Genomic DNA, 23,445 nt, shown 5'->3' with positions numbered 1-23,445 from the left:
TTTTTCCATCATGCCTGATCAAAGGTGTAGAATCATCCAATGAGGGTGAGACCAAGGGCACTAGGATGGATTTGTGATGGTCAACAATATTTATGGATCGGATCCCTTGGCTCGTTGTACATGGTCATTTTCTTTCGCGGAATGATGCTTGGCCCAAAGGGTAAGGGCGATGATATTTTCACACCCCAACCCCCCCCCCCCCGCCCCGGCAGTACGCATTCGCCACCTTTTTAACGTGATTTGACGTCAAAAAACATGTTAAAGTTGCCCACTGTTCGCGTTATTAGGGGGGCGAATGCGTACATCGCCCAATAAAAGGTACTCACACTCTCTATAAAATGGGCCATTATGATCAGGATTGGATCAACAGATATAAACACAAACGATGTTCATGTCTGCATAAGAGGAGCAATTTATGTGATGATCGTGAAAGACATCCAACTCATAGTGGGCACACGAATGGTGATCCATTTAGTTCATTTGGTGGGCTCCACTGTGTGCGGGGCCATGGGCTTGTAGCAAATTTGAACAGCAGGACGATCCTAATATTTTTTTTCAAAACTGTGTTTCCATGACTCATTTGTGGTGGGACCAGCTAAAGGGACGGCTTGCATATACCCCCACTAGTCTAGAGCGTTGAAACCACATCATCAGGTGTGAGAATGAGAATCTATGTATATTTCAAATCAAAACTGAGAAGTTCTGAAGGAATTTAAAATCAGACATATATTTAAACCCATTTTACCAATTGAATAGTTGGTTACCTGTAATCAGAGACGTAGCTTTACACCGTAAAGAAAATAGATACATCAACATCAAGGAAATTTCAAACTCTCCCACTGAAGAGTATTGAAATGCGTGGCACTTAGTACAGAGAAAAAGAAAACGAACAGTGTTTCATCACAAGGATTTGGGTTCATTTAATGACGGGTCTTGAGGTGTAGACCATGGGTATTTCATAGTGGGGTCTCTTGGAAACCGCCTGAAGTTGATAAATGGCGCCCATAGTATCACCCTTCCAGCATTGACAAAAGAAAAAAAAATTACCTCAATTCAGTAGGAAATATGGAGCACGAATTTAACTGAAGCCTATAAGAACCGCACAAATTTCTACTCAAAACAGTACATTTAATTCTATAACTGTTCATAAATTTTCATTTGACTGCAGTAGTTCATCACTGTGACCCAGAAAATAAGCTTCCAGTACCATACAAAAATTTTATCCTGAACGGTTATTATTATTATTATTTTTAATGGCAAAGAATTAAATTTAGAGAAAAGATACGGGGTAACCTCTGCAATCGAGATGAGAGGATACAAAGAGAGACAAAAAAAGGAGAAAGGGGGAAACAAACACAATACAATGACCTCTCACGGGCGAGGATATCAAAAGTTTCCAGCACCACCCTAGAGACACCTCCCTAGCTAGCTTATTTACTTTTGGGTATATGGAATAATAGGATGAGCCTAGCTACCACCGTATCTAAAATGTTGTCAATCCACTAAGAAAACCGCCGAGGCTAAGGGGACCATCCCTTCCTCAACTATGACCTTATCGAGAACATTCTGATCTAACATCTTGATTCCTTGATGAACCGCTCTTATCTCCGCCCGCCTCATTGGAGTCGACAATTCCGATGGAGCCAGAGAAAACCCAAATAGTGAGACTAATAGCGTTTCTAAGTCCACCTATTCCAACCGGCCCTGGATTCCCCAAACTACAACCATCAACGTTCAATTTTAGGAACCCACTACTTGAGAACTCCCAAGATTGAGAGATAATAGGCCTCATCTCATTGCTATTACATATCACTGACCAAGCTTGCCACAAGTCATGCAATGAGACGAATCGAAAACTAGGCAAGGCTCGATCAAGAAATAGACAAATAGTCAATACCTTCATAAACAATAAATGAGGAGTCTTCAATATACCTTTAAACACCCTGGCATTTTTCTCTTTCCATAGCACTCAAATGGTCGCTAAGAAAATCACACTCCATAAGACTTTGCCGTTTTTTCACCATGGAACATTAGACCAACTTTCCACTACCTCTGCAAGCTTGGTTGGAGATACCCACGCTATGCCAAACCCATTTAAAATCTTGCTCCACACACACCTAGATGTTATGCAGTGAAGGAACAAGTGGCCAACAGTCTCACTCGCCTTCGCACATAACGCATAGTGGTCTATGATCCGCATATGTTGATTACGAAGAATGGTTCACAGTTAAGATCTTGTCCAACATCGTTGTCCATGCAAAGGCACACACCATCAGAGGAGATGGGATGTTCCACTCTTTAGCCATTGCAAGGCCACAGGATTGGATGCAATCAAGTTGTAATAGGATTTGACACTAAATGAGCCAGAAGAGGACCAAATTCAAACCCTTCTGACTACATTGATTGGGCATTTGATTACTGTTAGTTGGTAAATTGGGATATTCGCAAGAACTGCCTTTATTAGGATTATTATTCCCCTTAGAGAGACTAAATTCCACTTCCAAGTACCGAATCTTCTTTCCAACCTTTCTACTATTTGATTCCATTGATTCTTAGACAGTCTTCACCCACGCAGTGAAAGGCCAAGTTAAGTTGAGGGGAATTAATCCACCTGAACGGCCACATGTTTATATCATTATAAATTGATTTATTAGGGGCTATACACTGGTAATTCATAAGTACGGTAGTCCATGTTAAAAAATAAATTCATTAATTAACATAATAATGTTTAAAGCTTAATAAAATTGATAATTACCATGGTAAAATGGCTTAAAAACATCTCCCCTAATCATCAAATCAGAGAACCTTCCGCTTGGCATTGGAATGTCATTGATCGAATGGATATGATTGTCTGATAAGAGATATTTTTAACTCCTTTGTTTTTTTCAATTATGTGAATGATGTTTGGGCTCTACGGTGTTCTGTCATTAGATGTTTTTGAAAGGTATTGTAGAAGGTTACTAGAAAGGGTCGATGCAAGAGGAAGTTTAGATGATGGTAGAATTCTGTTAGGTGTTGGTGGAAGTCTTTACAGTCTCTTATGCTTTTTAACTTCTTGGTCCTGGAGTATGCTCCCTGACCCTCATACTATGTAATGTCTGGTGGGACTACTGATCCCTTGTATATTTCATGGTATGAATACAATAGTCATTTTTCTTAAAAATGATAAGAGATATCTTTAGGCCATGGCATCAGAGGAGTGCAAATGTTTCCTCTGGCCGGATAGAGATTCCCTCAAGTACAAAGGCAAAAGGGAGCTTGACTGCAAGACCCACCCTTCGATCGAGCAGAAACAAGAGTCGACCTTAATGATCTGATGCCATGGTAGGGCCCACCAGACTGAACGGGCTGGATCGTGTTAATATAATGTGGGTGGCCCAATTACCGTTTCTCATGGGAACTCTTGTCATAATTAAGGTTCTAATTTATTTCTGAAATTATCCTAACATGAACACAAAAGACAAGGGAGGCACTCACCCTGGAAAAAATAAGAACACAAACATGAATTGCAGGTACATCTCCAACAGCTTCCTTTTATACCATCTCAGCCTCAGCCAATTAAAGATAACCGGCTGCGATTCGCCCAGAAATAAATAAACATAAAAAGAAAATTATCATTTACTTTGGAGGAAATCTGACTAAAATATCAAAGGTGCCTCATCAAAAAAAGAAACTTCAACTCACCGGCATGATTAAAAAATACCAAAACGCAACAATTCCTGCTGATATTAATGTCCATGTAAAATCTTCAGTATCGTTGTTTCCGGTCACTGCTAATGCCGGTTGCTCAACCTGGCAAAAAAATTTGTTAGGCCCATTATCTTAAACAGAAAGGGTAAATGAAACAAGTTGAGAATGAGGTCTTACAGAGGCAAGTATTGCTCCCAATTGAACCGCTAAACTGGTCTTCTCTATAGATAAGTTGTTGATGAGCTTTCCAGCTGAGATATGATTGCTGGCCTGAGATTGGAAAAGTGTAGCTTTAATTTGCTGAGTATAGGAATGTTTTAAGTAAAAGAAACTAAGAAGTGTGGAAAGAAATGGAATTAGAGACAAACCTTAGGCTTGCATGTGGAGGATTTTGTGGTTTTGGAATTAATAGGTAAAAATTTAAGTCTGGATTGGGCAGGGAAGAAGGATGGTGAAGACCCAGTAGCTAGGAGGCTCCATGAGCAGCTCATTTTAGAGCTTTGTATTTCTTATCGGTTTCCACTGTTATATGTGTATAGTGATATTATACATGTGGCTAGTAAAAAAGAAAAGAATGCTCAATGATTGAGGAAAGTGATTAATTTATAGGTGAAAATGTGAAAACCAAGGGGGAACTCCTTTTGCCATTCTATGTTGTCACCGCCACTCTTTGTTTTTAACTCTTTCATCGGATTTCACAATCTCTAATTGAGGCAATCCCACTCCCAGGAAGGGGTGAATGGGTGATATATCTACATTAGATTTGTGGTAAGATGATATCAACACTCCCATGCTTTGGTAGTTGCGCAATTTGCATTGTATCTTGATTTTACACTTCCTGATTAGCTTTCAGAGGTTATTGAAATTTCCAAAAAGTGCGGAATGCGAGTGATAGTTTTGAAAAATTACAGATTTTGGGTACTTTTGAAAACAAGCATCAAATACGGGTGATTCTTCAAAATCCGGTGGAAAAAAAGGCCCTGATACCCTTCTGACATGATCGGAGTCCTCGTATGTTGCCCTTTCTTCTGGATGAGAACGTCAATCATTATCTTTAAAATTTTTAAAGGATAAGAACATCAATGCAGGGGAGTGAAAATATCATCAAAAAGCGTTAAAGTTTCTCAGTTTTCACATCAAATCACGTACGTCTCTTTTGGCTTAGAACGGCGACGTTATTGAATATTTTATTATTTCCCACATCTCTTTTGGCTTAGAACACCGCCGGATTCTTGTGAGTACGCCGGCAGAATATCAAGTACGTTGCCAGATTTTCTGGGTTCAAACATGTGTTCCAAATATATTGAGTATACTGCCGGAATATCGAGTACGTTGCCGGATTTTCTAGGTTCAAATATGTGTTCCAAACATATCGAGTATACTGCCAGAATATCGAATACGCCGCCAGATTCTAGAGAATGCCGCTGGAATATCAAGGGGTATGCCGGCAGAAATATGGTGTAAGCGGAAATAGAGTGTACGCCGGCGGAATCTCATACAGAAAGGCGGTATTATTAGAAGACGTCATCGTTCCATATTGTTATCCACGTGTTGTTGATCCAGTCTATGCATATTGGCGACGGCCAAGATTTAAACGAACCCAAGGGACTCTGGGTTCAAAGAAAGATTTCAAATCCAAACCAAACCAGCTGTGTATAGAGGAGCCATTGTTCCAAAAAGTTTTTAACACGTGTCAAGAATCCATCCGTCTCTAGTTATTTCCAACGGCCAAGATAAAAACGAAACCAAGGTTCTGTCAGTTCAAATACACATTCAGACGAACCGAAAAAGCCTTGTGAAGTACGCCAATTTAATGGGCAGTAATGAAAAAGGAGATTTTTGTTGATGTTAGAAGGATCAAGGTCTTTTTTCCACCCAATTTTGAAGAATCACCCGTGTTTGATGCTTGTTTCAAAAGTACCCGAAATCCGTAATTTCTCGAAACTATCACACACATTCCGTACTTTTCTCATTTCCAAAAGTAAAGTGATATATTTGCCCCCTTTTTATCTCCCGGCCACCCATGAGTATAAAATGAGCAGTCATAAATAAACTGGCTGTTACATCGTAGAGTAGTCACTAGTCAAAAGGGAGAGATTTCTGCCTGTAAAGAATAGTGGTAAGTAATGTTCTGTTGTCATCCTTGTAGAGTAGTGGTAGGGGGTGTCATTACATGTATAGAGAAAAGAGAGGGAGAGAAAAAGAGAGAGAAAGGGAAAAAGCGACAATCCAAAGGATTTTTGCTTGAATTTTGTTGGGATTTTGCTAGCATGATCTTAACCTTTCGATCTGTGGAGGTTTAAAGTAGACGGCACAGTAAAAAAACCTTTACGTATTGGAGGGTTAGGATCATCCTATGGAGAATTTTTGGGCATTCAATATCTGCATTAGGACCCAACCAATAAATGGTTTAGATCACCCAAACAATGTCGACCCATTGTACTCTTGGGCTGCACTTGCATGCACAGCCGTCCACTCTATAAATTCTCACGAAATAGAGCAATTTTTTTGGGTATAAGGACCACTATTTGGCCCACCGCCATTTCCTCTATTAATTGCCAGGTGAAGTGAAAGTTTCAGAGCATAAGTTAGAATGGATCCAAACCAATCATTTGTCTGGTCCCAACGAATATAAATAGGTTGTGTCCTGAAAATCATCTCCATAGGATAGTGTCCTATATTCCTACATTCTGAGTGGCTGCTTCACCTCCATCGTGACTATGTTCTTATTGTCCAAAAATCAGCCTTTCAAGTGTCGTGAAAGGCTGATTTTTACGCGACACACTTTGTGGTGACGGGCTCAGATTCCTAACCCTTCAATCCTCACAAGATTCAATAATGTTTTGTCGCTCAACAAATAAGAAGGTTAGGGTAATCCTATTGAGATGATTTTCAGGGCATGGATTATTTATGTTGGGGCCCAAAAAATGAATGGTTTAGATCTTCCAACAAGGTGGTGCCCACTACATTTTTAAGAAGGGAAATTATATATTCACCCCCTTTTCTTCTCCGGGCCACGCCTTTGTAGCGTAAGAAGGGTGGTAATATTTCATAAATACACTAGGGGTTTGCCCGAGGAAAAATACGCACACCGACATGCCCGCACCATACAAAGAGTCTCTTCCATCTCCGTCATCCTGCCTAGCGTTGCCCAATATCTGCCCATTCACTTTTCCATGAATGACTGAGATTACTCTAACTGAAAAACGAAGTTTTTTAATCTCAGCCCTTCAATAAAAAGTGGACGGGCTGATTTCGGACAGCACACTTAGTGGCAATGGAGGTGAAATCCACTCCCATATAAAATTCAATTTTAAAAAATGTATGTTCACCTAAAAAAGAGGGAAAAAATCTTGATCAATGTCAGCGTGAAAATAGAATATGCTACCATATTCTAAACAGTGTCATTAAACACAAAATTAAATAGACCATGAAGAAACTGCCGCACCTATAATCTGCTGATAATATATTTTTGAAAATAAGGTAATAGACAAAATGCCATAAACTTCACCTATATATAAAGGGGAAATGATACAGGAGACCCCTTGTGTCACAGACTCACAGTCTCCGTATGATGCCCTCCGAACCGGCATGGGCGTGTCTTTCTAGCAGCACTCAAACAAAAATATCTAACCATATGTAGGGCAGCACCCTATATGTCACACATGCTACCAGATTCCATAATATTAGCATTAACAACAAAAATTAGGTAGATATTATGGTTGAATTGATTTTCTTTATTGAGAAGATGTGATATAATACTCAAGTAAACTAAAACATCATTACATAGAGCTAGAAACATGTACTCTCTCTCTCTCTCAATATTTATATATCCACATCTACAGAGAAGGTAAGATTATCAAGGTTTATGAAGAAATCTTCCAGCCAACACAGCAGCTTCTATGACGACAGAGATTACATCAACAACCTCGTCAACCTTACATTTGTTCCCCTTAAAAGAAGGCCCACCCGAATCTTTAAAATCTGAAATGCAGTCGAGAAACTCCTGGTTGCACTCTTGGCTCAGGTAGTCATCTGTTCACAAAAACCCACAAACGTCAGAAACAAAACCTCCCTTTTCTTTCTTCTATAAGGTCTTAGATACCGAATTGCCCAAAAAAAGCCATCATAGGACATTGCGACCCGTGGAGTAATGTTACCTAAATACACTTTTCTAATGGTAAGATGAGTCTGATTGAAAAAGAACAAAGACAAAAGTGCCTTCGCATCATGTAGGGCAGGCACAGGCACACCACAGTGATCAAGGTTTAAAATTTCGGTTTCGGACCTTGAAATTTTGAAATTTCGATCGAAATTTGGTACAAAACCCGAAACTAATATTTTATTCAATATTAAATTTTGGCCGAAATTACTGAAATTTCGGCCGAAATAAATGACCGTTTCGGTTTTTATGGATTTCGGTGTCGGTCTCCACCGAAATCCAAAATTTCGGTCGAAATTTAAAACCATGAGTGTGATGGCAATAAATGAGCTTCACTTTGTCTTTTCCATCAGAGTCATCTCATCGTATTCACTACCCAATAAAAGAAAAACAGGTTTTAACTGGACTACTAATATTGACACAACCATGTTTTAATAATTGAACAAACTCGGTTTGTCTTTTCTGTTTTAATTGTCTTCATGGAGTTTTAGGTAACAGTTATGTCGTTTTGACAGCAGTTTAACTAGCAAAAGACAAGATGAGTTAGTGCAATTATCAAAACATAGAAGTGCCAAGCCTTTAACTATTGGGAACTGATAATTGCATCTCCCTAGTTTTAATTTTTAGACCCCTTTCTATTTTGTCTTAAAATTTCTCTCATTTCCTGCTACAAATGCACAATACCCAGCAAGATTTCTATGATAAGTTTAAAATAAGGACAGGTGCCCGTATAAAAAAACAAATAGGGATACAAATATGAGCTCCTTTCCACCCATGAACTCACTGTTCTTGGCTTGAACGCAGGCATCGTGGGTCAAACAACAAGCATCAAGGCCATCGCAAGGCTTTTCGCCAGGGCAGCCACTGTATAAAAGCCCACAGTACTTTCCATACCTCAGAAATGGAGGCACTGTTCAACCACAAAAAAGAAAACGCATTAAACATCAAAACATATTGATACGTCTCAAAATGAAGGGCCAACAAGCAGAACCAATACCTGAACAGAACTCCGATTCACATTTCCTACTGCATTCCTTTTTCTGTTTTAGAGAGAAAAAAAAAAGGAGTAACTTGTTAGAAAAATAGAAGGTGAATAAGAAGAAAAAAGGAGAAAGGTTGAGGGATTTTAGTACTAGCCAATGATACAGCAGAACCAGAATTCTGAACTCCAACGTTGAGGGCATTGACGGAAATAGTAAAATGTTGAATGGCAAAAAGGGAGTGTAAGAGAAGAAAGGCTAACTTCAAGGGCTGCTTTCTGGCCATTTGTGATTCAGAGAGGAAATGCTCTAAAATTTTTGAAGCTTTGTTTTCAACAAAGGCTCTGATTTATAGAAAGAAAGGAGGTGGAAAGGAGCCAATAGAAGATGGAGAGAGGTGTGTGTGAAAAGGGTTGGATTTGTCTTCTTGCTCGCTCGTCACATGTCGTTGTTTTCTAGCTCACGCTTCTTCCCAGTTCCCACCAAACTTTCCACGTTCATCTCTCGAAAATCGGACGGTTGTGGGAAGCTCATTAGATGAGTTGTTTGGGTCATTCGAGAAAAATATCTTATCATATTTGTATCTTCTTATATGGTTGTCACCATTTTACCTTTTTCTGTTTCAATGATACTAACATTTTCCGGCTAAATTCAAAAGAGATATCCTCACGAGCATTTGTAAAAGATATTAGGGAAAACGACTAAAAACCCCCCCATCAAAAGGTATATATGAGAATCCCCCAAGATTTTTTTAATTACCAATACAACCGGTTTTCCACTTAAATAACTTTCAAGTTTTTTTTTACCAATTTTACCCTTAATTACTTACGATTAACTATAGTAAATGTTAAGATATCAAAAAATCTCTAAAATTTATCACTTTCTTTCTGTTATGCTCTGTTTGGTTATAGCAGGGAATGTAATTCTACTGAGTCGGTGAAGGGTGTTTGGTAGGGAATTTAGCGAAATTGGGGAGTTTGACCACCGGGGATGTCGGGCGCTTGTCGATGACGTGGAACTCTCAAAATTCGCTTGATGAATTTCTCCAAATCGAAGAAAAAAAGGGAGAAATTCTTGGGCAAATCTTATCTTTTGAGTTTTATTAGGAAGTGGCAAATCTTGGCCAAACCAAACAACATCTTTTAGATTTGCTCTCAATCTCCCTGTTGACTGATTTTCTTTTGATTTGTTTTTAATCTCCCTTTGACTTCTTCTTCTCCAAATCCTCCCAACATCTACCAGCATCCAAACAGAGCATTAACTCTCTCTCTCTCTCTCTCTCTCTCTCTCTCTCTCTCTCTCTCTCAACACACACACTCTGCAACAGCCAGAAGAGAACAGTCCTCTCTAACAACTTAGATCATTGGGTTGCCAGAACTCACAATGTTCCAATTTGAGAGGATCAAATATCCCCTATTTAGGCAGATTTTATGTCAATGGGGTTAAAACCTTTTATGGGAGCAGAACTAGGCATCTAAATCCGGCCTCTATAAGGATCAAAACCCAATAATAAAGGTCTCCTAGAGAGATAGAGAGAGATTTTTCCCAAAAATGATTAGTGTTACTATTACAGATGGAAACAGGGAGAGATTTTAGGTATTTTTCTTTTGCCATCTTTTAATATTTCATCTTATCAAGAGTAACATTTTTTATCATTAATTTTTTTTTTTTGATGGGTGTTTTTTTTTAATCATTAATGGCAAGTAATTAAGGGTATAATCGATAAAGAAAAATCTGAAAGTTATTTTAAGGTGGTATTGGTAATTAGAAAAAATTTGGGGGATTCTTGTAGATAAGTTTTGATCTATGGGGTTTCTAGTAGTTTTCCCAAGATATTATCAAGTGGATATAGAATGAGGACTGATATCCCCACGAGCATTTGTTTTGATATTGAGACGAATCACCTTGTTGTAATTTCCAAAAAAAAGTAACGCTAGCCAGAACAAGGTGATTCGTCTCATATGATGATCCATACTGCTCAACGTAAATAGACTATACACTGAAAAATCATTTCGAAAGGATGATCCTAACCCTCTCATACATATAGGTTTCCATAATGTCCAGTCCCTCTACGGATCGGAGGGTAGGATCATCCTCTGGAAATAAGTTTCAGGGTACAGCCTATTTATGGGGTGGCCCAACACATGAATGGTTTGAGTCATCCTATTAAGTGGCTCACGACACTTTTAGAAAAGGAAGTGATATATTAGCCCCCTTTCTTCTCTGGGCAGATCCATCTATTGTATTTATGACTACTCTTTTAAGCTTACCGGGTGGCCTGGTTAGAAAAAGGGGCAAATATGTCATTTCCCAAAATAACGGCTAGTTGTTGGCCCGGATGGTAGGAACTATGTTTACACTCGTATTAATTTCTTTTGTCCCGAAACAACCGTCCTTTTAAAAATGGGAGGTGGGGCATCAAAAAAGGGCAGTGATAAATTGACCCCCATATATCTTAAATCACCCCGTGTAGGGCAGTGATTAGAGAGAAATGGGTCAATTTAAGATATTTGGGGGTCGATTTATCACTGCCGAGTAAATCATTTCCATAGGAGCAGTGATAAATTGACCCCCATATATCTTAAATCACCCTGTTGTAGGGCAGTGATTAGAGAGAAATGGGTCAATTTAAGATATTTGGGGGTTGATTTATCACTGCCGAGTAAATCATTTCCATAGGATGATCCCAGCCCTCCGATCTAAAGTGGAATTACATTATGTACGTTGGGGCACAACCTATTTACGTTGTGTTCCACCACATTGGCGGTTTGGATCATGTGGTCCGTACAGTACTTTTTGAAAAATACCCAAGCGTTCGATGAAGCTCGTGTTTACCTTAATATGAGGACTGAGGTTCTTCTGTGGTTTAGCTCTGTAGTTTTGATTCACTTATTTTTTTGCTTTTTTTCACTTTCTTTTTTTCTGGGTTTGTAAACCAAGAAACCCTAAAGTAGGTGCCGTTAAATTTACATCTAATTTGCAATATGGGCCCATCTTATCTGGAAAGGCCCAAATTACAATTTCATTGTACGTCAGAACGGTGCTGATTAGTATTGCAATTGATTTAGAAAACTATAAATGATTAATGGCGGGCTTTTAATATCTAAATCAATTTCTGATGCGGATTACATGCATGTTGTTCAAAGGGTTTTTGTTTTCTTTGGTCTATTTGTCTTTTTCTTTTCCTTTTATGCATAAGGTCTTATAAATTATTGAAATGGAAATTCTACTAACCCTCGTTTGCAATGTTCCACAGCCCAAGAATCATGGCAATCAAATGATCCGAGCAGATAGTGACCTAGACAACTCTTATTAGAAACGGTAACTTTTTTAGGCTGAAACTTTTTAATTGATTATTTGAGAATGAGCATGAGATTGATTAATTGGGTGAATGAAATGTAGATTGCATTGTGTTCTTACAACTCAGTTGCTTAATAGACAGAGAATTTCGGAATAATGGAAATGGCAATAGGACAGCATGCATCATGATATTGTGATTGTTGAATGCTCTGCACTGGGATATTAATCTATTGAATGAGGGGTACATATGCTTACAAATTGCTTAATGACTCAAGGCCATTTTGGCAATAATGAGAAGAACTAAAGGCACCAATATCCCAAAACAACTCCACCATGATGGAATGATTGTGGTACGGACAACTGATCTTGGACAAAAAAAAGATACATATAGCTACAAATTTCATTTTACTGGAGTATGTAATGAATTCGGGAATTTGACTTTCAAAATGAGCTGATGTTTAATTCTGTAGAATTGTAGGTGATGTTTGGTTCTGGTCAGTGTAGCTTTGTTTGTCTGTTGTTTGTTTTCTAGTATCTGAGATTCTCACTGTAATTGCTTGTTCTGTTTCTAAACCAGCTGGAGGTGATTTTATTGGGAACGACTTCAGTATTACAATTGATGTATATCACTGATGGAGGGGAAGGTGTGTGACTTAAATTCCTTGTCGGTTACTTATATGCACATAAAATGGGAATTTCTCTGATAGGTCTCCTTGATACATGGATTTAATTCAAAGACCCCTTCCTCCTGGGGACTAAGAGTGACAAAAGTTGTATTCATTTCCTTTCCCAACCTGTCGCTCTTATGGAACTCCTATATAAACGCCATGACATCTTTACTTATGACTTCCAAATTTTTTTGATAGAATGCCATTTGAAAGCAATCAGGCCCAGGGGCCTTGTCTTTTTTCATACTTTGAATTGCCAGCTTCACTTCCTCTGAAAATTCCCTTTTGTGCCATTCCTTTTTGTTCGGGCCGAGTCTTTTAAATGATATGCCCTCTAGTTTCGGCCTTCATTCATATTCCTTGGTATACAGCTTGGAGAAATACTGGATGATCAGATTTTGAATACCAACCTTTTCTTTGATTCGGTCATCACCATCCCTCAAGTATTTCTCCAAGCTATAGCTTTTCTTCCAGAGCTTTCCATTCTATGAAAGAACTTTGTGTTCTTGTCCCCTTCCTTGAGCCATATTACCCTTAATTTTTGCAGCCAACTTATTTCTTCCCTTCTCAAAATTTCCTCGTACTTCACTTTGAGAGCCATCCTTCCTGATTTTTCGTCTTCTTGAAAGGAGTTTCTTTCTTCCTCTTCTCTCCTATCAAGGAAGGCAATTTCCGGCAAAACTTGGAAGAAACCTTTGTGGGTGTTCGTGAGAGGGGGGGGGGGGGGGGGGGGGAAGGGTTCTCATTGATGATGATAGAAAAGGTCTAATCAGAAATGCATTCCTTCATCCACTTTCTCTAAGCCAACCCAAAGCCCATCTTTACCCAGGATATAATCCACAAAGGGCCACTCAATGTAATTGTAAGCCTCTTGCATATCAATCTTATGGATCACTACCGAGATTGTATCTCTGTCTAAGTCTCATAACATTCGTTGGTGATTAGGATGCTGTCCAAACTGTCTACAATCTGTTAAAGTCCCCTGAAAAGGAGAAATGATTAAACCCATAACTTTCTTAAGCGAAGCTTTTTTGTAGATACTGTTGATGAGGCTAATGGATCTCAATTCTTTTACCTCCTTGGCTCCCGCAACCTTGGGAATTATGGAGATAAAGGTAATCATAAGACAGTGGTTGAGCTTGCTCCTCTTGTGGAACTCCTCAAGCACTTTCATAATGGTGTCCTTGACACAATCCCACTTGTCTTGGAAGAATGCCATTGTGAAGCCATTTGTGGTCCATGGAAAAAATCGCCCTTTTAACTTCCTCTTCATCAAACTTATCTAAACTGGCTTGGCCCATAGTTGTAAATTTTGTTTCGGTGGCCATTTTGTTTTGGCCATCGAAATGAAATTTCAGACAATTTCGTTCAAAACTTTTCGGTAAATTTTGTCAAATTTCTGTGAATTTCAGTCAATTCAGGTAAATTTCGGCCGAAATCCAGAATGAAACAAAATTTTCGTCATTTCGTTCTGGTTTTCGGCTGAAACCGAAACGTTTCATCCATTTCGAAACGAAATTTACAAGTGTTCTTGGCCCTCTAGGGGTAGCCACTTAAAGCTAATCCCTTCCAATTCAGGGAACCATCCATTCCTACCAATGCATAAATGTAATTGATGATAACGTATTCAATCCCCTTCACATCCTCAATCATTCGATCATTATGTAAAATATATCTGATGGAGCCCCTTCTATGTCTAGCTGATGCTATCTTTTGGAAGAATGACATTCTCGAAATGGTACTACTTTCAATTTCCTCTTTTAAAACATTGAGAGTCTGGCTTCACTGGCATCCTTTTATCTTCTCGATTGACCCAAAAGAGGAAAATCTTCAATCTTTGATCTTTCCCTTTTGGAATTGGAGTTCTTTGGCCATTTTATCGCCCTCCCAACCTTGAGCTGTCACTATCCTTTAGCCTGTCTTTAATACAGTTCTTTAAGCCCATGACTTTGAGCCAAACATTGTCAAACCTGAAGTGAGTGTGAGGTACTTAGACACAAAAGGGAGTGATCGGAGATTGGTCTGGGAACAACTAGCTGATAGAGGTCGGGAAAGTGATCCTCCCAATCTAGCAAGGCAAGAAATGGTCCAATCGAGCCATAAGTCCAAAAGGGCCATGTTGCATTATGCATGAAATAATGGAGATTATGAGATTTCCCCATAATGACTTATCAAACATTTGCATATAATAAGAAAAAATAAGCATGCTAACATTTGCATTGTCATGAAACTGTCAAAGCCTTCATTTAAAACTTTAGGATAATTTTGTGTTAAAAGCAAAGGCAAAATCTCTTACATCAACCTCCTCATTTTAGGGTTTGCCTGTCTTTTTCTTTTTGAGGAAAATCACTTGAACCCCCTGACCAAAGTTACCTATTATAACCTTTTTCTATATAGTAAATCTATATTTTTTTGAAATTACATTAAAATACTAATAAGAAAATAAAACTATCTAATCATTCGAAATTAAAAGAACATCCTATCCCTTGTTGTTCACAACCTAGCAAACAGGAGGATGTAAGTGATATCAGCAATTCTCCCGCACGATTCACATGCAACTCTGATCAACATGGCTGCTGAATCATCCTTGTCAGAACATGGAATCGTGTTATCTGTTGAACCATCCTCCAATCAGCTCCTACAACATAGGTGAACTTTGATCATTCTTTAAATTTCAAACAATGATAAAAGAGATCCGTTGGTTTGTGTGGGTGTGACCCCTCTTTTTTGGGTTGGCCATGTGGATTTTTAATGTCACGGAGTTGCTGGGTTTTTAACCCCAGGACCTGCCGTGAGGCAATAGCTCTGGTACCATGTGAAACAACCAATTATTCCAAAAGCTTAAGCTGTTAGGGTTGCTGTTATTTAATCCTTTATACTTCAACAGTGTGAATATTGCAATGCCCACAATTCCAACGTGAAGTTGCCTTGATGTATGGGATCAGCAGAGATTATATTGATAAGAATTTTGCTTCAGCGGGAACATGGTGAAGTTGTTGCCCTCATAGAATTACTTACAGAAGGTTCTATGGAACCCGAAGGAAAGCCTGTATCATACTACAGTAACTTACACAATCTGTTTGCATCGGTTCCAGGTCTAAAAAGACCAGAATTGTACTTGGACATCATTATTCCCTGTGGATAGTGAACCCTTGTTCAAAGAGAGCATCAGCTGTTGCTCCTCAAACACAAAATCCTAAAATTGAATTCTCACCAATGGGATACTATATAATTCATATATGAATCCCATAGTATCTTCAAACGATCCCAAGATCAAATTACGTAGAATTTTCACCTGATTTATCTTGGCAAGCCACAAAACCTTCCGACTATGCAAATTGTGCTTTGCGAATGAATGTGGGACAGATATTTGAATGCTCGCTCGGGTTAGTGGGGGACCTGCTGGACAGACATTATAGAATAGCACCCTTCGAGAAAACTAGTGTTTCCTGAATTATATGATGCCAGTAAGCAAACAGCAAATCTTTTAAAAGCTAACTTTTTTTTATGTTGAGTTACTGCTTGTATTATTGTGTGTATTAATAGTAGAAGCCCACAATTTTCTATTATGCATCATAGTTTTGAAAAAAAAGGCCACAATTTTCTATAGATGTTCACGAAATTTCTCTGCAAAAATAATCTGGTTCGACCTCAAATTTGATGGCTTTGGCACAATCATTTTCTAGAGATTTAAGTTCTGCCTCTTGTTTACACCTATTTTTGAATTTGTAATTGGTCATGTGTGATTGAATTATTGATTGATGATTTGCCCGTTCGAACCAGAGCAGATATGTACCAACGGTCACTTCTCCCAAGAGATAGGGGTGACAGTTGCTATCAACGGATTGAAGTTTAAAATTCAAAATGGAAATTGGCACTTGTATCAAATTCCCTTCCAAAGATATGAAGCACTTTCAGATGGTTGCAAGAAGATCTATATAAAGGGGCGACTGTTTCTGAAGAAGAGGTCTTAGAACCAAAATCAAACATGTATTAGTTTATCTTTACATTACTTTTCTCACTTTTCATTAGTTGTAGTTCCTGGCCAAGAATTGTAGATTTGATGAAATGGATTCATTGTCTTCGGTGAGCATTTCTCTTTGATTCTATATTCTTCGCACTGGCATTTATCTGTGTTCTTTTACTAAGAATTTAATCAGATTCTTGTCCATCACTTCCTAGTCGTTCCTCATTAAAGCCATCACTTTGGCTTCACGTCTCCGTTTGGTTGTCGGAATTTTTTTGGTTCTTGGGATTTTTGTGGAACAAAAGACTTCTTGGGAGATTGGTGGGAAAAAAAACTCCCTGAAAGTATCCCGGTAAAATAAAAATCCCATGTTTGGTTGACCGGACTGTTTGGTTGATTGAACTGTTGGGAAGAAAAAAAAATCTTCTACAATCTTATTTTTGGTTCCTGGGAGGTTTTTTTTTCCTTCCTGGGGTTTCGTGCAGGGTCATTTTGGTTCCTGGGATTATTTTGGGCCCACCAACCAAACATGGGTTCCCTGCGGAAATTCCAAAAAGTCTCAAGAATCAAAAAAATTCCGGCAACCAAACGTAGAGTCGTGTCAAAAAAGGCATTAGAGCCCAAGAAAGTAGTGGTGGTTCCCCTCTCCTTCTCCATCTCTTGAAATCCAATTCTAAGGACGGAAATTGACTACCCTAGAATTGAATTTTGGACTTTCACTTTACAAATTGGCAAGCAACACCTAACACCTATGCAAGCAGACCCACTAAAGAATTAGACGCCAAAAGCATCTATGCAAGCAGACCCCACACGAGAGAGAGAGAGAGAGAGAGAGAGATCTATGGTCTTTCTAGATGGCATGACAAGCAGAGATTGAATGGGTTGCCTTTCGATTACATGCCCAATTTTCTTAAGGTGGTCATGGGTAGAAACAATAATGTTAGGTGTGGTTTGAAAAACTGATTATTAAGTGTATATTCAAGGCTATTCTTCCTGGTATTTTCTCCAATAATTTTTTTTTGTCTTTTTTCGTTTTCCACTCGTAATCTGCACGGGTCTGCGGCTATTTCCCACTACATCAGGTTTTTGCCTCTACATTTCCCTTCCATCAAGGTTGAACGAAATCTAAGCGCTAAAGATGCTTCCCAGAAGCCACAGCGAGAAATTAAATTATTGTAAGTCATCTGCTTGAAAGACTTTTTTGCTCCGATAGAGTTCTTGAAAGACTTTGGTCTCTACTAATCGACTTAAACCACAAGGTTCTATAGGAATGGAGAGAGAAACGCGCTTTGTATAGCCAAGTGTCAAAGTCTACACTTGACTTGAACATCAAAAGTCTATACTTGAACTTAACCTTCACGGGGGTAGCTCTCTCTACTCAGTCTTATCTTCATCTATAAATTTCATACTTTCCTTTGGCCACAAACCAAGAGAAATTCTCCCAACCTTCACCACCATTTCTTCCTTTTAACACAAAAATCAAAGAGAAAACCCAGCAACCCATCCCGTTCTAGTGAATACTCCAAGCATCTTCAGCTCCATTTCACCAAAAAAAAGGGGCTCCAAACCAACTGAAACCTCATCAACCCCATTGCATTTGAAAATACGAATCTAAGAAGGCTTCAGAGAAGAATATGGTTTCGACAAAAGCAGTGCTATCCACCGCCGCCTCACTTGCGGCATCGGCAATGCTCGTCCGCACCATCGCCAATGACTTCATTCCCCACGAACTTCGAGTCTTTCTCTTCTCGAGTTTCCGACATTTTGTCAATCGTTTCTCTTCTCTGTTCATGGTCATCATTGAAGAATTTGATGAATTTTCCGTCAACCACATCTATAAAGCCGCAGAAATCTACTTAGGTACTGTGAAGCAACCAATTACTCCAAAAGCTTAAGCTGTTAGAATAGTGTTATTTAATCATTTATACTTCATCACTCCCCTCATGTATGACCCTCTTTTTTGGGTTGTCCGTACACATGGATGTTTAATATCAAGGAGTTGTTGGGTTTTGAAGTCAGAGCTGCCATGAGGCAATGGCTCTGATACCATGTGAAACAATCAATTACTCCAAAAGCTTAAGCGGTTAAAGTTAGTGCTTTTTAATCATTTATACTTCAACAGGTACCAAGATTTCCCCATCAACTCAAAGGGTAAAAGTAAGCAAATCCACAAAAGAGAAGAGCTTCAAAGTCACCATGGAAAGAGGTGAAGAGGTAGTCGACGTGTTCGAAGGAATTCAACTCAAATGGAGATTGGCCTGTCAAGAGACTCAAAAGACAATTATGCACGGCTTTGGCAATCACAATTCAACTCTGCGACTAGAAGTCCGATCGTTCGAACTCACTTTTCATAGGAAACACAAAGACAAGGTGATGAGTTCTTACTTCTCTTATGTACTAGACAAATCAAAGGTCATAAATGAAGAAAAGAAGGCACTGAAGCTCCATACAGTGCAATATGAGGGCTTGCATCATGGAAACTTAGGAGATGCATGGAGATCAGTAACGCTCGATCACCCGGCAAACTTCAAGACATTAGCGATGGATTCCGATCTCAAAACAGCCTTGATGGAGGACTTGGAGAGGTTTGTTACAAGGAAGGATTTCTACAGGAGAGTAGGGAAAGCTTGGAAACGTGGGTATTTGTTATATGGGCCTCCGGGCACTGGAAAATCGAGTTTGATAGCCGCCATGGCAAATTTTCTGAACTTCGATGTCTACGACTTGGAGCTAACAGAACTTAGATGCAATTCGGCGCTCAAGAAATTGTTGCTTGCCACAGCAAACAGATCAATACTCGTGGTTGAGGATATTGATTGCACTATTGAGTTGCAAGATAGGAAAGAACAAAGAGTAGTAGATATTGGACACCAATATAATCGTCAAGAGAATCAGGTGAGTACCCATATTTCAGCATTTCCAACCCTTCTGCTAGTTCTTAGAAATGACTTTTACTTCCATGGAAACTCAAACAAAAGAGGTGGAAATGCAGTCATTTTCAAGAAAAGACGTACAAAAGGAGTGGAAAATTCATTTCAAATTTTTTTTTTTGAAAAACCATTTAAAAAAAAGAAAAAGGGATAATTACATTTACACCCCCTCTAGTTTCTGACACATCCACTTCAACCCCTATAGTTTAAAAAGTGACGAAGACATCCCCTCTAGTTTCGTTTTGTTTAAGGTTTGCCCCCTCAGCTGAAGGTTCGTCCATAGATTGAAGGGTTAGGACGATCCGATGGAGCTGATTTTCCATCGGATCATCCTAACCCTTCAACCTATGGACGAACCTTCAGCTGAGGGGGCAAACCGTAAACAAAACAAAACTAGAGGGGATGTCTTTGTCACTTTTTAAACTATAGGGGTTGAAGTGGAGAAACTAGAGGGGGTGTAAATGTAATTATCCCAAAAAAATAAAAGGAGTGGAAAATTCCCTTTTGGAAAAAAGGGCATTTTAGTTTTGTGGTAGGGTATAGATCTATGTAATCAACCGTTGGATGAAGGATCCAGATCACGTAAATGGGTTTCCATCAAATTCTCATCACATTTCTTATGGCATCATTAACGTTAATGGGTAAATAGGTCTTGATCATAGTTTCAAAACTCCCAGAGTGGACCCCTTTTTACCTTGGCCACGTTATTGGCTCATTGGCTCAGGCCATGCTCTATCCAGCAAAGTTATGACCATGGTTTTAAATTTCGGCCGAAACTGAAATTTGCCGAAATTCCGAATTTCGGCCATTACCAAATTTCAGAATTTTTGGAATTTCGGTCCGAAATTTGGGTTAATTGTAATTTTATTTAAAAAATATATATGTTACAAAATTTCGAAATGAATTAAATATTCTTTTTTAATTATTACCAAATTTCGACTGAAATTTCAGTTTTCCGAAGGTGCGAAACAGTTACCGAAACCGAAATTTTAAACCATGGTTATGACCACATCAACTGAGTACTCAGCCTCATCAACCGAGTATTCAATCGCACTGCGTCAAGGCGACTAGGATTTGCTTTGGCCGCATTTTAGCCTGCATTCCTCTTTCAAAACACTGGTCTTGATTTACCAGAGTTATTTTTACTCTCACAATTTGAGTTCTCAAATAGTTTTGGTGGGCTTCATTACAGTTTTTTTTTTGTCAATTTATGTAGGTGACCCTCTCGGGCTTTCTCAACTTCATAGATGGGTTATGGTCAAGTTGTGGGGATGAGAGGATCATCATTTTTACGACCAATCACAAGGATCGGCTCGACCCTGCACTGCTGCGGCCTGGTCGCATGGACATGCACATCCACATGTCCTACTGCACCCCTTGCGGGTTCAAAATCTTGGCATCCAACTACCTTGGCATCGACGACCACAACCTTTTTGAAGAAATACAGGGTCTTATACAAGAGATGGAGGTTACCCCTGCACAAGTAGCCGAAATTCTCATGAAGAGCGATGACCCTGAGCTTGCCCTTGGAGGCCTTGTTGAGTTTCTCCGAAGGAAGCAGAGTGAAATCAATGAAGAAAAACAAATTGAATTTGAAGGACAGGAGAAAAGGGAGAAAGAAGTCAATGACGAGGGCCAAGAAGGGAAGGAGACTGAAGAGAAAGATGTCATAGGTGCTGACAGCGAATTATAATTTTCTTTTTTTGAATGATAAAGAATTAGATTAAGAAGAAATAAGGACGTGGATCAGCCCGCGACCTCACAGTTGAGATACAACGACTCAACCATTGAGCTACTGCCCAACCCCTTGTATGTTGTTTCTTATCTCTTTACCTTTATTAGAGGTAAAGTTACTTATTTGGTTGTTACTTGTTGTACTAAGGACTTTTTTGTTCCCGGCTGTCATTGGACATGATTTCTTGTGAGACCCAAATGACGTAAACCACAAGTTTCTCTAGACTCCAGGATTTTGGATGCCATGTGATCCCTAGTAAAGCCATGTGCTTTATTCTGTTTTGATGCAAATTAGTCAGGAGAGTGAGAGCTAGAGAGAGAGAGAGAGAGAGAGAGAGAGAGAGAGAGAGAGGGAGATTACCGAGAAATCCCTTCCAGTTTGGGTATGTAAATGCTAGTGATGCCACATCACCGAACATGCAATTATTACTATGTTTCTTGACTGATAATCTCTAAGGATTTGAGTGTTACTTTGGCAAACAAACACCACTAAGTAATCCAAAAAGTGCATTTTTTGCTTAGGAATTGCTTGAGGATCCATTTCATGTGGCATCCAAACACAACCATTATAGGCTAACAAAGTTGCTATCATAGCTATTTACACGATCTTTGCCAAGAGGTCGCGAGCATCTCACCATCACCTCGACCATCATCCAACGTCGGATTCGTATATACTCCTCGTTTTCTAGTGAGTTGTATTTTCTACACAGGCAGTTTCTGTTAGAGTAGAAGATATATCAGCGGATCTGACAGTTGGATGGTTTGGCTATTAGATTAGGCAACTATAGTTCATTAGGTAGTCAAACTCATCCTCATCTTTATCTCTAATCTAGTGTCTATGTTTATCTCAAAGTGTTTTATATAAGCACCAAGTGTAATTAATGTAAGCATCCATTCAATAGAAAATCTTCTATTTTACTTATTTTACATGGTACGATCGCCTGGCTCTGGTACCATGTAAAATAATAAGATTCTACTAATCTTGATTGATTGCAATCAGCCCTAAATTATGCCTATATAGAACACAAAGAACACAAAGGGGACCATAACGTAAAGATAAAGATAAACATGGAAGGATCATATCCTAATTCAACCAAGTTGCCTAATGTATCTAATGTATCTAAACTACCTAATCTACCATCCACACCATCCAACGATCAGATATTAATTGACCTGATATGTTCTGACAAGTTTTTCAAGCTGTTTATCAGTTTTTTTCTTGATTTTAGTCGTTAGTATCTAACCATCACCCCTGTTTTTCCCACCTGGTTACATGTTTTTCGACACATTTATTCGCTCGTTTTCCCTTTGCTTTCAGTTTTGTTTTCAGGGAGATGATTTTTCGCGCCCTCTGTAGGATAATACACCCCCTCCTTTTAACGTGAATTGTGGGCATACTTTAGGGCGATGGTTTTTTCACCCCCCAGTAGGATGGTGCGCCCCCTTGTAACACGATTTGACGTCAAAAACCATTAGAGTTGCCTACAGTTCACGTTAAATGAGGGCGCATCATCCTAGAGGAGGGGTGAAAAAATCATCACCCCAGACTATAACGTTTTTTGAAGTCAAATCACGTTAAAGGGGGGGTATATTATCCAAGGATGGGCGTTGTTGGGGTTGGGGGTGAAAAAAATGACCAAAGTATCCCTAATTTGTTTGTTTTTTATAACATAGAGATATTTTGGTCATTCATAGATAGGTACTTTGACAACTTTCTATGATACAGGGGTATTTTAGTTATTTTTCTATGATGTAAAGGAAGTTTGGTCATTTTGTTTTTTTTTTTAATTTTAAAAGTTCTGAGTATTTTTACCATACTGAAAAACAAATACCTCTCCCCCACTCTGACATCTTATTTTACACACATTAGAACAACTAAAACTAATTTAAGGGTAAAGTAAAACAGGGTGGCCTAATTACGCTGCAATCATTTACCCCTGAGAATTTGCTGTGGATGTTGCTCCGCATTACAATATTCTAATAATTTTTTGTTATGCCTTGTTATGGATGATAC

The 23,445-nt window shown here is 38.9% G+C and overlaps 3 protein-coding genes across 4 annotated transcripts; 1 reads left to right on the top strand and 2 right to left on the bottom strand.

Moving 5' to 3' along the window:
- Positions 1–727: 727 nt before the first annotated feature.
- On the bottom strand, positions 728–4,223 carry NDHL (inorganic carbon transport protein-like protein). Of its 2 annotated transcripts, none has more exons than XM_077379984.1 (5): positions 4,059–4,223; positions 3,868–3,990; positions 3,685–3,792; positions 3,478–3,572; positions 728–1,015 (listed from the first exon to the last, which is right to left on the bottom strand). In XM_077379984.1, exons 1-5 carry the CDS (start codon positions 4,179–4,181, stop codon positions 901–903), a joined length of 564 nt encoding a protein of 187 aa, XP_077236099.1. In that variant the 5' UTR covers positions 4,182–4,223; the 3' UTR covers positions 728–900. The 2 variants fall into 2 exon arrangements, with proteins under 2 accessions (XP_077236099.1, XP_077236100.1); XM_077379985.1 differs by having other exon boundaries at positions 3,868–3,960; positions 4,059–4,218.
- Positions 4,224–7,404: 3,181 nt separating this feature from the next.
- LOC143876743 (phospholipase A2-alpha-like) lies at positions 7,405–9,232 on the bottom strand. Its single transcript, XM_077378438.1, has 4 exons — positions 8,990–9,232; positions 8,850–8,892; positions 8,637–8,762; positions 7,405–7,725 (listed from the first exon to the last, which is right to left on the bottom strand). The coding sequence occupies exons 1-4, from the start codon at positions 9,116–9,118 to the stop codon at positions 7,550–7,552; spliced, it is 474 nt and encodes a 157-aa protein (XP_077234553.1). The 5' UTR covers positions 9,119–9,232; the 3' UTR covers positions 7,405–7,549.
- An 8,947-nt stretch (positions 9,233–18,179) lies between these two features.
- Positions 18,180–21,607, top strand: LOC143876741 (AAA-ATPase At3g50940-like). The gene is made up of 3 exons (XM_077378437.1): positions 18,180–18,627; positions 18,890–19,662; positions 20,914–21,607. The coding sequence occupies exons 1-3, from the start codon at positions 18,402–18,404 to the stop codon at positions 21,388–21,390; spliced, it is 1,476 nt and encodes a 491-aa protein (XP_077234552.1). The 5' UTR covers positions 18,180–18,401; the 3' UTR covers positions 21,391–21,607.
- Positions 21,608–23,445: the final 1,838 nt, after the last annotated feature.

The sequence above is a fragment of the Tasmannia lanceolata genome, unplaced genomic scaffold, assembly GCF_043159265.1.
Source record: "Tasmannia lanceolata isolate RefF3 unplaced genomic scaffold, GAP_Taslan_0.1 ptg000005l, whole genome shotgun sequence".
Lineage (NCBI taxonomy): Eukaryota > Viridiplantae > Streptophyta > Magnoliopsida > Canellales > Winteraceae > Tasmannia > Tasmannia lanceolata.
This window is presented reverse-complemented; position numbering and strand designations above follow the sequence as displayed.